Raw genomic sequence first — 13625 nt, 5'->3', positions numbered from 1 at the left:
ACCTTCTAGTATGGAAAAGAAAACATCACACTGTTTCTGTGAAAAGCATTGCAAATCAGCAACCGCAAATACACGCTGAATGAAACTTTCCATTTCTCTGTTCAGCAAACGATTATCTTGCAGCAAAGCAATATCAATTTCCACATATAAAACTAGACTGCCTTTTTCAGCATACTTAAACCCCACCGACTCCGTGCTTAAATCTGCTCCCCTGGAATTAAGGAGATCAGCTTTTTCTTGAGCATTCTCTATACCAGTGAATGTTATTGTCGACTTTATTTTTCCTAAAATGAAATGGGATGAAGTTAAAAGTACGTCTTTTTATGTTTATTTAGATCAAATTTACAATTCTTACAAAATCCAGAATTCGAAAAAATTAGAATGCTTATCCATGACATTGATCTGATACCAATAATAATAATAAAAAAAAATGTCAGTAACATTTTCTAATAAAATGTTAAGCTGCAAATGTGTTACTATAACTTGTCAAGATAAGACTTAAAGATCAGAAATTTGTAAGAATCAATTCTGTTTTTTATAGATATAGTTACCTTCTGTAGGACCTTTTGCTCTCAATTCTTCAATAACTGTTTGGGTTGACTGGTCTATGTAAACTGTTAAAGGCAAATCAGGCTTTACTTGGGTTTGTAATAATTCTGTAAAAGATCATAAGAGAATATACAATGTTTTTATGTAGTGAATATCTATGATGAGTTTATTAATAAGAAGGTCTAAAACACTTTTAACAATTAACATAAATAATCCATTCTTTTTTAACTTGAGAAAAAGGTTGGATAATATGTAAATGAAACAATGATTTTTGTAAGAAAATATTGTGTAAAGAAAGTTCAATTTAATTTCGAAACATGTGTTATACCAACTTATCATTAGGTGTCACTAATGTCTTTCTTCGATGTATATGTGTTCCTCTCAATAATACAACACCATAGTTTACCAGTTTTACATACGTTGGTGTATATATGATTTATACCTTTGATTTAATCCTGATTTATAGCCGTTTGAAAAATTTCTGCGACTTCTATATACAATACCATGAATACAATGCAATGGGAGAATTGTTATGCCCTAACAGTAAAATGCATGGTGAACAAAAGTTGTATAGCAGTATCGCAGAATGAAGCAACCATGGGAAGTCCAATTCAGATTTGCCGTATTTGTTGTGTGTTCAAATTCAGTATTATTTTTAAATAGTTAGAAGAAAGTGTTTAACTTTAGTTATTGTGGCTTGGTTATAGAGCGGTGGGTCACAGAACAACACGAAAATACATCACACCAAATTTGACATGTTTTATACCGAGAATATAAATTTGCTCTTTCCCTTCAAAAAAATTGATTTTGCAGATAAGTAGCAAGTATCAAATTTAAAGTAGACAATAAAATTGAGAATGTAAATGGGGAATGTGCCAAAGAGCCAACAACCCGACCGTAGAGCAGACAACATCAGAAGGTCACCAAAAGGTCTTCAAAGCAACGAGAAATTCCCGCATCTGGATGCGTCCTTCAGCTGGCCCCTAACAAATATATACTTGTTCAGTGATAATGAACGCCATACTAAACTCCAAATTGTACACAAGAAACTAAAAGTTAAAAGATACAAGAGTAACAAATGTCTGGTTGATAGTTATCTGATTGATATTCTATTTTCATATTTATTTCATTGTACATCATATAAATCTCTTACTTTTTAAATCTCTGATCTGTTGTTTGTATTCCTCTTCCATTTGAGTGAACTTATTCTCCATTTCTTGGTCTAGATTACATGTCTGGTATTGCAATATTTTTAGTTTAAACGTTCGTGTTTGGAGGTGTGCTTCTGCTCTTTGAGCTATGTCAATATATCTTGAAAATAGACGATGGAAATCATCTTCTGAAATAGATGTATCAGCCATATGTGAGATATCATCTCTACATAACCTAATACGTTCTATGTTATCTCCTGCTGTATACTCGTTTTGCTGGGGATTCGCTCCCCATCCTCGGGTTGGTTTGTCAGGAATCAGCAATGAAAAACTCTTATGTCTTGCTATTTTACACATTAGGCTTATGTCAAAATTTTTGAATCCATATGATGGTAACGTCTGTACCACACTCATCTCTTTTTGGTTAAGACGATTCTTGAATTTTGAGTTCAAAATGGAACGTTCTATTGCAGCCGGCTGTGTCCCAGACTGTTCCATATACTCTCTCATTATTTGAGTTAATACTTCACCAAGTGCAAGGCGACATCTCATATATCTGGCTTGATCTTGCGTAGCCATGATTACCTAAATTATCAAGACTAAGAATTATAAATAAAAAGATTTAAAACATAGATACAACAATTACAAATTTGAGCTAGATATCATATAGAATAAAATGAAATATACGACAAAAACATAATAGGAAAAGTAACATGAAACAAGGTCATTATAATGAGAACTACAAAAATAGCTAATTTGATATATCAACTTTTTAGAAGTATTTATACATTTAAGATTTTTAGTAACATTTCCTCAAATGCTGTAGAAGTATTCGTTCCTTTTCTCTTATTGAAAAGGACTTTTGATTGGTAAATAAATGAAATAAAAGATATGTTTAAGATCATATAAATAGTAGACAGGATACAGAAAATAGAAATAGTAAATTTATGCCAGTTAATTAGTCTATTACATTTTTGTTTAACTGTTTTAAAAAGTTTGAAAACTGTGTTGGAAAGGGTTTCAATTGCAAAAAATAATAATAAATACAAATTCCGTGTATTCAAACTTTTAAATTCATTTAGAGAAAATACATAGTTTTATATGTATTCATACAAATTTTAAACCAACAGATTTAGAGCTCCTTCCATCTTTAAAGACGCTCAGATCATAGAGGAGTTGTCTTGCCTCCATGACAAATATAAAAATGTTATCGTTCCAGCTGACAAAGCCTAAAACCATATTGTGATTGCAAGAAACACAACATTGACTGCCTAAATAAGGAACTCGGGATAAATAACACACTTGGAAATCCTACATATACACTACGCTTACGAATCAGGAGATCCTGGAAAACCACAAATCGGTTCTAATCTCCTTTAGTGTTAATCTAAAGGATGAAGACTAGAATCTGCCATATTCATATTGGATTATTAAACTTCACAAGAATCCTTATAAGAAAATGTATATTGCAGGTTCTTCAAAGTGTTCCGCTAAACCCCTTTCTAAAGTTTTTACTGTTATACTCACTGAAGTTAAAGAAGGACGTCACAAATATTCCGAAACGGCATATTCAAGAAGTGGTGTTAATCAGATGTGGATACTGAAAAATTCAAAAGAGTTATTGGTGAATTTACAATCTCAATCATTTAAACATTGTACCAACATTAAAACCTTTGAATTTTAACTCTTTATACCACTATTCCACATACTAAACTTAAAGCTCTACTGAAAGAACTCGTCAGCTTATGTTTCTTTGATAAAAAGGGCACTAGACGTTTTAAATATCTAGTTTAGGGCAGTAATTCAGCTTACTTTGTGAAAAATCATACAGAGTCAAGAAAAAGTACTCCGAAGAGGATATTACTACCATGCTGGACTTTTTAATTGACAATATATTTGTTGAATTTGGAGGTTTGGTCTTCCAATAGACTATTGGAATCCCAATGGGTACCAATTGCGCTCCTCTACTTGCAGATTTGCTTTTGTATTCCTATGAAGCAGAATTTATCCAAGGGCTTGTACAGAAAGGCGAAAAGAAATTAGCCCAGTCTTCTAATTTCACCTTTCGGTATATTGACGATGTACTGTCTTTTAATAATAATAGATTCAGTGATCACTTACATTTAATATATTCAAGTGAACTTGAAATTAAAGATACCACCGACACAGATAAATCTGCTTCATATTTAGACCTGTTTCTGTTGGCCATAATGACAAAAGTGTGTCAGAAATCATATCTGAAATTCTTCCTCAGTCATAATAACCTTTCACCATTACCGTACTGAAAAATGAAATAACACGACGGGTGCCGTATACGGTACAGGAAATGCTTACCCTTCCAGAGCACATAATTTCACTCCCGGTTTTTAGTGGAGTTCGTATTGTTTCTTATTTATTATTTATAACAGTTGATGTAAATGTCTTTTGGTTTTGTGAGTCTCTGTTTACTCGTTAGATTTGATTATTATATTCTTATACATATCAAAACTAGCCGTGTGACTTGTAAAGAAAGAAAAAAGAAATTAGCAGTATCCTTAATTATCATATTCCCCTATAAAGATGATGTTCTCTCACTGTTCTCTCAGAAATAAAGAATAATACAGATGCAGTTAATAATGCTCCATATATTGACTAACACCTAGACATTGACAATGAGGGTCAGTTGAAACAAAACTTTACGACGGCAGAGATGATTCCGGATTCCCAGTTATTAACTTTCATTTCTATATGTAGCAACATTCCAGCAGCGCCTTTTTACGAACCATGTTGATACGAGATTCCAGGGTTTGTATTTCATTTAATGATTTCCTTGATAGGTGGTTGCTGCTAACAATGAAGCATTCAAGCCAAGAGTTCCAAGTGAATCATTCCTTCGCAAAATTTAAGGACGCCATTCTGAGTTGTTTGACCGTTATGGAATATCTGTTTCACATGTGACGAAAAATATGTGTTAATTGTCGTACAACAATCCCGTTCCATTTTCCAAAAAAAGGTACCTCCCAAATTATACATATCACCGGGTTCATTAAAATAAATGATAATACAATTTTCCATATTTGAAGATTTATTCACATATTGAATAAGTTACAACGACTCTAACGGAAAACAAGTTTTGTTTTAGCCATTAAACAACAGCTAACATAATTTCGTGTATCGACCTTTTTTGCTTGTATCATTTTTCACTTCAAATTTTTCGTTTGACATAATAATAATAAATAACGAAACAGAAAGTAGAAAGAAGACCTTGGACTAAATGTATTACTAAGGTATTGATCTAGGTGATTTTGTCATGTGTAGGTTACGTTTGTTTTCTATTGAAGCTTTTCAATCCAAAGCAAAAGACAAATTAAATATAAGAATAGAAAGATTTGGTATGCTTGCCAATGAAACAACTTTCCACAAGAGACTAGCTTGATATTCGATGGAACATCTGAAGAATATATTTGCATTCAGATTTATTTAACGACCATTCAATAAAAAATACTTTTGTATGATGAGATTGTGTTGAAGTATAGTGTCTTGAAGTTATTGTGCATTTTGGACGTGGTTTTTTTCTTCAGACTTTTTTTCCCTACATTCCTGACAAACGAACAAAAAATTCACAAAATCGGAAGCAACAAAATTGGTTGTAGAAAAGGTCACAGGACAAAAGCTCACAGTTAATGTATTTACAATTGCTTATATATCTAGCTCCTGTAAATTCAGAAACAATTTCGATATTTTTATTATAGCAAAAAATGTGACAGGGTCAAATTCGCAATAATTTAAACTCTTATGGTCTTTTATTTTATTTCGAAATATGTCTTCGAAAACAAATCAAATCTGTATTTCAGGATGGTTTAGAAATAAGTTGAACAACACATCCATGTCAGGATAGCTAACAATCAGATCAATGTGCCACTTCATTTAATTTGAAATAACTCTACTGAAGCTGAAACCGTTATCTCACTTCTATTTGTAAACACGAACATCTTAGGAATTTTATTCTGGGGAGATGATAACTTAATTAAATTTTATCATTTTACATATTATGTCTATTCAAAATTTATGTATGTCATGTATGATAATGAATATTAACCATAGAAAGTCTTCTTCGAGACTGTCCCAGGCTTGGATTTTCTCTGATAATCTCAAAATCTTTCAGATGCTGATCAAATAAAATGAAAGTTTAATTTTTTGATTTTAGTTCATACTAAATTTGATGTCATTATAGCACACTATATTTATATGTGATCCGATGGATAAATCTGTTGTAGAGTTGTCACTGGCTCAGACGTACTTATAAATATAATTATTTTCTGTGATTGTATCTTACATTAATTTGTAGGATCCTTTACGATAGATAATTTAGCTGATCTGTAAAAATAACATCTCCATGCCTTATATATCATGTACTGTAGTACGCCGCTAGATTAAAACTGACGTGGAAAGGTAACACATGGCCAGCGAAAGCTTCATGTTTATGAAGCCCAGGTGGTCGTGTGGTCTAGCGGGACGGCTACAGTGCAGGCGATTTGGTGTCACGATATCGCAGTAGCATGGGTTCGAATCCCGGCGAGGGAAGATCAAAAAGTTTGCGAAAGCAAATTTACAGATCTAACATTGTTGGGTTGATGTTTAGACGAGTTGTATATATATATATACATATATATCTATAGTAGCTAGTGATGTTAACGTTTGAGGTCTGCAAAAACAAAGATTGAAATGAACATATATAGACAAATTAATTTTAAATGATGAACTTTTTTTATATTGGTTAATAAATTGGTTAAAAAACGAAAGTATTTTTTTTTACAAGAGCGCGTTCTATTTTTGTTTTTGTTTTAACTAATCGGCTTGAAAGTACAAATTAATGAACAGTTTTGTTTGTTAAAATAAAATGGAATAACGTACATGAAAGTAGATTGTAGACATTGGCGTTGATGAACTTGTATTTGCATGTTTGACATAATCAAATTCGAGGTAAACCTACCTGTGTGTTGTTATTTCTGTCTATACTTTCCTAACTGGTATAGACCACATCACACAAGAATCTTTTAACATGATTTTTATCTAAAAACACCGTCCGGTTCCCAAATCTTAATAGCAAACCTTCACCTTTAGCGATAACATAGTTTTAAAAATCAATATTTTGCTTACGTAATTAACATGATATTTGAATTATAACAAAAGCAGCAATGTATGCAAGCAGTTAATCGAAAATTTTAATTTTGCGTGTGGGGATCACTTAGGGTTGTCAGAGTCAAGTGTCTTTTGAATGAAATGACTGCTGAAAAATTGTGTTCCAAATATCTTAGGTAATGCTTATAGAAGCTACGTTCAATCAAATATATAAGAATACTATTTCCTTATGTAAATGCCTCCGAACCAAAATATAATAATAATAGTGTGTTTTAACATTTCGACAACTGCTGACTTAGAAACACATACGTTTCATGACTTTTGTAATGCTATAATTTAGTATGATTGGCCTGCATAGGTTTATGTTTAAATATTTTACTACGACCCTTTTTAGAAAATATTTTCATCCCGTTGAGTATATATGTTACAGTAAATATGTGAAATACGTGTAATTCATGATGCCCTTAGTTATTACAAGAGATAATACCCGAAACAGCACAATCAAAACCAGTAATTACTTATTTTGAGTGATGTTTTGCTTAAACAATGATGCAATATGGTCAGTTATGGTAATACTGATTTCAAGATCAGTGGATACTTTTAAAAGTGTACATCCCAGCTAAATTAAACCTTGATGTTAAACACATTTGTGAAAAATAGCCGATGAGAAATAAAACAATGGTGACAATATGTGTGCTTGGTTGAGATGAGTTGTGAACTAAACAAAGTATACCATTGTCCAGCATGTTGCAAATTATTTTCAACTAGTTTCAAAAATTATAAAAGTACAATTTACCTGTTTTAACATTCAAACTGTAAAGAAAGAGCAAAATTTGTACTCCTTAACCCTAAAGTAAGCCATAAAATTCCTACCTCATTTTCTTTCTTATTTGGTTTCTTGACTTATGTCTAAAATATTGAAACTAAAGAATCAAGTAAATAAATAGTTGTTCTAATTGCCAACCTTATTGATATCAAAGTGTCTGAGGAATTAAAAATGGTATCCAATAAATTTCAAGAGGTTATTAAGGTTACTTGTTTGGAAAAATCTTACGGTGATGTATTTTACAATGTTTTTATTATCTTGAGTGTAGAAGAGAAATTTAATTATGTTATGAGCTGTGATGACATTCAACTTTTATTAGCTAAAACATCAACATTGCATTTGATGTTTAAGAGGAGAAAGATCAATTTATAACTTTTAAAGAACTTAATTTTTTTGAATTATTATTTATTTGCATATTATTTAAGATTTTAAAATCAATTTTACCTTTTTTTTGTTCTTTTAAGTGAACAATTGTTGATCTACGAGGTAATAGTTTTGTTTTTTAAAATATTTTGTTTTTTATTTTTGAAAAACATTTAAGATGCATAATTTGAATATTATAATATGTAATTGTATTTGGATGGAGAGTTGTCTCATTGGCACTCACACCACATCTTCCTATATCTATATATGGTTGGAATTCCGGAATCACATTTGACCGGTTATAAAGGCATGGTCGATAGGTACAACTGGTTTGGTTTTAGTCGTAAAAACATTTACGTGTCTGCGAAAACTGGTTCTGATGGGTTTTGACTTTTATTACAAAATTATATTTGCAGTCAATTTAATGCTTAAATAATTACAATGATACAAATGGAATATTGTGGGTGAGGTTAGGGAATAAAAAGCGTTTACAGAACAATTTCTGTGTTTGTGTGGTATATTTACCAACTGAAAACTCCATACATGTTGTAAACAGTTTTATATAATCATGCCTTATATATCATGTACTGTAGTACGACGCTAGATTAAATCTGACGTAGAAAGGTAACACCCGGCCATCGAAAGCTTCATTTTTATGAAGCCCAGGTGGTCGTGTGGTCTAGCGGGACGGCTACAGTTCATACGATTTGGTGTCACGATATCTCAGTAACATGGGTTCGAATCCCGGCTTTCGCAAATTTACAGATCTAACATTGTTGGGTTGATGTTTAGACGAGTTGTATATACATTATGTACACAGCAGGGATGGGGTAATTGAAAATATAATGGTAATTAAGTGTAATGCATTACAATTTTCCATGTAATTGAATGTAATGTGTAATTGAGCATTTTTTTAATTACATGTAATGGTAATTTAATTAATTACATTGAAAAAAGCATGTAATGCTCAATTACTTTTGAATTACATTTCAATTTCTTATACTTTTATAGTGTTAAAGATAAGGATTTGTGTTTAATAATATAAATTGTAAAATAATACTTGTTTTTTCAAATGATTATTATTTGATTATAAATTAAAAAAAATATGAGAATCATATATTAGTGTTCAGTCTTTAAGAAAGATCTTTTTACTAAATGGATTGATAAGTAATTAATCACCTTGTTAAACAAAAACCAAAAAAAAAAGTGTCAATGTGGAAAATCTTTCTTAGACAGTTCAATAATTAGAATTTAAAATCACTATACACAATCATTTTGTCAAATTAGTATACACAAAAGGATTATAGAAATAAAAATTAACAGCTCTAAAAACAAACAGCAATTAATCAGATTAAAATGTCCAGGGGCAATGCCACTGTTACATGTATTTTTTTTTATCTAATTAGCAAAATATTGCCTACATTTAGACATTATACATACATTATTTGTACTAAAAATTATTTTCAATATTGTGACAAGCACACTTTTTTTATATTTTTAACGTAAACAAAAATATTTATGATTTATGTATAAGTATGATAATATCTTTATTTATATTATATTTAATTTAAATGACTTCATTTCTGAGATGTCAAAATACCCCTTGATGTATTGGCAAGTTAATAGGAGCCAATTCCCCCTCCTTTCAATATGATGATCTTCTGATCATAGAACTTCCATGTTCTGATCAAGCAATATCTGCCGCATTAGCTCCTGTCGAAAAGCTATTTAGAAATGACGTCAAAGTGTTCAGACCAGAGAAATTCAGACTAAATGACAAAACATTAAAATAGCTAATGGTTATCAAATGCAATGTTTAAACTATGGTTACATGAATATTTTACACATGCATTATTTATACATGTATAATATTGTTAAAAAATACCATAACCAAATGTAATGTGTAATTTAATTAATTACTTTAGTAAAGTAATTGTAATTTAATTAATTACATTTCAAAAACAGTGTAATGTGTAATTGATGTAATTGATCATTTTTGCAATGTAATGTGTAATTTAATTAATTACATTCCAATGTAATTGACCCCAAGTCTGGTACACAGCCATGTATCACCATCACTGCTGGTGATCCGATGGATAAATCTGTTGTAGAGTTGTCACTGACTCAGACGTACTTATAAATATAATTATTTTCTGTGACTGTATCTTACATTTATTTGTAGGATCCTTTACTACAGATAATTTAGCTGATCTGTAAGAATAACATCTTCTTGCCTTATATATCATGTACTGTAGTACGACGCTAGATTAAAACTGACGTGGAAAGGTATTAAATTGATATTAAGATCCATCTTGTTACATCTTATGATCAGTTTTATTTGACAATCGCCAATGGCAGTCAGCAGGGTTAAAGAACATCAGTTGTTCGACCTGTTAGTCAAATGCGTTTTGTTTAAATATACTTTTTCACTTTTTTGGTCTTTTGGAAAATGTTGTTTGTGCTGTTTTTAGACCCTTCTACAACGAAATTTGTTGTACATGCACACGTATAAAAAATTGCGGTTTTTATCCAACGCAATCATAGGTTTGAACGTAGTTTTCAATTTAGACTCGTTTATATTTTTTCGTGTGGGCTTGTATCATATTTTCCCTCCGGTTTATATGATCCGTTCATCCTGTATTGACTCTTAAAATTCAAGTGTCTATCTAAAAATGAGGGTACTTTTTATATGGCCTTCCAAATACCGTTTCGATCCCTAACATCACTGAAGAGACATTTATTGTCGAAATTCGGATCTGTGTACTAAAACCAATATTGACACCGTATCTTTGTGGCATAACATCGTGGCCACAAGTTTTAAAAAAAAATCTGTTTAGCATTGAATTGATATTTAGATCCATTTTGTTACATCTTGTGATCAATTTTATTTGGCAATCGCCAATGGCAATCAGCAGGGTTAAAGAACATCAGTTGTTCGACCTGTTAGTCAAATGCGTTTTGTTTAAATATACTTTTTCACTTTTTTGGTCTTTTGGAAAATGTTGTTTGTGCTGTTTTTAGACTCTTCTATAACGAAATTTGTTTTACATGCACACGTATAAAAATTGCGGTTGTTATCCAACGCAATCATAGGTTTGAACGTAGTTTTCAATTTAGACTCGTTTATATTTTTTCGTTTGGGCTTGCATCATATTTCCCCTCCGGTTTATATGATCCGTTCATCCTTTATTGACTCTTAAAATTCAAGAGTCTATCTAAAAATGAGGGTACTTTTTTTTTCTAAAAATGAGGGTACTTTTTTCTAAAATGAGGGTACTTTTTATATGGCCTTCCAAATACCGTTTCGATCCCTATCATCACTGAAGAGACATTTATTGTCGAAATTCGGATCTGTGTACTAAAAAAAATATTGACACCGTATCTTTGTGGCATAACATCGTGGCCACAAGTTTAAAAAAAAAATCTGTTAAGTATTGAGTTGATATTTAGATCCATTTTGTTACATCTTGTGATCAATTTTATTTGACAATCGCCAATGGCAGTCAGCAGGGTTAAAGAACATCAGTTGTTCGACCTGTTAGTCAAATGCGTTTTGTTTAAATATACTTTTTCTCTTTTTTGGTCTTTTGGAAAATGTTGTTTGTGTTGTTTTTAGACCCATCTACAACAAAATTTGTTGTAAAACAAATTTCGTTGTATATATTATGATTGTATGATACTAAACCCCTAACGGGAGGGATTGTGTCTGATTTTCATATGATCAAGACATAATCTTTCAATCAGTTTAATTGAGGTCTGGAGCTGGCATGTCAGTTAACTGCTAGTAGTCTGTTGTAATTTATGTATTATTGTCATTTAATTTATTTTCTTCTGTTACATCTTCTGACATCGGACTCGGACTTCTCTTGAACTGAATTTTAATGTGCGTATTGATATGCGTTTACTTTTCTACATTAACTAGAGGTATAGGGGTGGGTTGAGATTTCATAAACATGTGTAACCCTGTCGCATTTTTGCGCCTGTCCCAAGTCAGGAGCCTCTGGCCTTTGTTAGTCTTTACTTAAATTTAAGTTTCTTTTGTATAATTCGGAGTTTAGTATGACATCCATAATAACTATACAAGTATACATATTTTTTAAGGGGTCAGCTAAAGGACGCCTACGGGTGTTGGAGTTTCTCGCTACAATGAAGACCCAATGGTGGACTCCGGCTGTTGTCTGCTCTATGGTCGGGTTGTTGTCGCTTTGACACATTCCCCATTTCCTTTCCCAATTTTATTGTTTGCTGAAATACAAAAATCTACACACTTTCTCAAGGGTATCCGTTTTATCTGTGTAGCGATTGGAAAAGTATACGTTCTGATTTGTCAGATTCGATTGATGGAAAAGACAGTTAACCCAAAAGAAATGTAATTGACTTTCATCAAAATAGTTATGGTAATACTTTTTGTGATTTCTTAATTTACGAAAACTGTTGTATTTTAAATGGACATAAAACAGTTAAAACGACTTTACATTAATATCATCACGTGATCGTAGCGTCGCAGACTATTGTATGGTATCATACGGAATGCGTGATTATTTCGGTAATTTCAAAGTAACAACAACAAGTGTAACTTGTGTCATCAATGAATATGATCTGACCAGAATAGTTCCAGATCACTCCTTCTTGTCCTGTGAATTCTCGTTGAACTTTAATTATGGAATTGAAACAAACAATAATAATCCTAATGTACGTACAACAGTCAATTACAATACACGCAATCTACCCGATGATTGGCGTTCCGCATGTTTTGTTATTTCTGAAATACATGGACTTATTCAACCTTTAGAATCTTCTGAGGCCACTCAAGACAACATTGCCCGTGTGAACGAAGATTTTAGGCGAGTGACTTTAACCATAAAATTAAATTTTTAATGCACCTACCTAACACACGGCTAAATTATATATCATTTTAAAGCTACACATCTGTATTATCTGTTTTGCCTGGTCGTAAAAAAATCTTACGGTGCAATTTCCGTCAAATCGAGATCAAAGGCCAAGGACGAATAAGTGCATATTTTCAAAGATTTCAGCCTGATTGCATTATATGACTTTTATATACTTAATCCACATATGCAAACAATTTAAACTTTTAGCAGAGCGATTAACAGTCATTATTCAAATGCATTTTTTAATATTCAAAGCGTGTTTTTGACAGAAAGCACATATTTCCTGAAATTCGAGTAAAAGTTAACAAAATGTGTGAAAACCCAAATTTTTCTTTTTGGTGCAACTGTTAATCACTTTAAACTAAAAATACCCTGTAATGACTATCAAAGAAGTTTTTGACATCATAAAATTTCCTAAAAGTATGCTTACTTCTAATCAAACAGCAAATCATAACAACTCATACAGTTGCCCAAAATACCGCCATCTGCGAAAACACTGCTTTTAAGAATTTCTTCCTATTTAAACATTGTATGTGTCAATATAAGATTTAATAAACAAATTCTTAAGAATCTGAAAAATTTAGAGTAAAAAAATATGTGCGCGAATCAACTTATTGCTTGAAATAAAGGGGGTGAAACTAAGAGATTGCAATCTGCATTGTAACTACCAGTCTGAAATAAACTTATTTTGACTTTTCTAATTGTTTGATTTGTAGCTTCATT

The 13625-nt window shown here is 31.5% G+C and overlaps 1 protein-coding gene across 3 annotated transcripts in view; it reads right to left on the bottom strand.

Moving 5' to 3' along the window:
* Window positions 1-6878, bottom strand: part of LOC139517618 (NFX1-type zinc finger-containing protein 1-like) — a 35849-nt gene extending 28971 nt beyond the window's left edge. The window contains exons 1-5 of one of the 3 annotated variants that reach the window (XM_071308859.1): window positions 6673-6848; window positions 3033-3300; window positions 1703-2285; window positions 552-656; window positions 3-284 (exon numbers count right to left, since the gene is read on the bottom strand). In XM_071308859.1, coding sequence (XP_071164960.1) covers window positions 3-284; window positions 552-656; window positions 1703-2279 — 964 coding nt within the window. In that variant the 5' untranslated portion in view covers window positions 2280-2285; window positions 3033-3300; window positions 6673-6848. Of the gene's footprint in view, window positions 1-2; window positions 285-551; window positions 657-1702; window positions 2286-3032; window positions 3301-6672 lie in introns of all 3 variants that reach the window. The other 2 variants (XM_071308860.1, XM_071308861.1) reach the window with 2 other exon arrangements.
* Between the last annotated feature and the right edge of the window lie 6747 nt (window positions 6879-13625).

This window comes from Mytilus edulis, chromosome 3, assembly GCF_963676685.1.
Source record: "Mytilus edulis chromosome 3, xbMytEdul2.2, whole genome shotgun sequence".
Taxonomy (NCBI): domain Eukaryota; kingdom Metazoa; phylum Mollusca; class Bivalvia; order Mytilida; family Mytilidae; genus Mytilus; species Mytilus edulis.
This window is presented reverse-complemented; position numbering and strand designations above follow the sequence as displayed.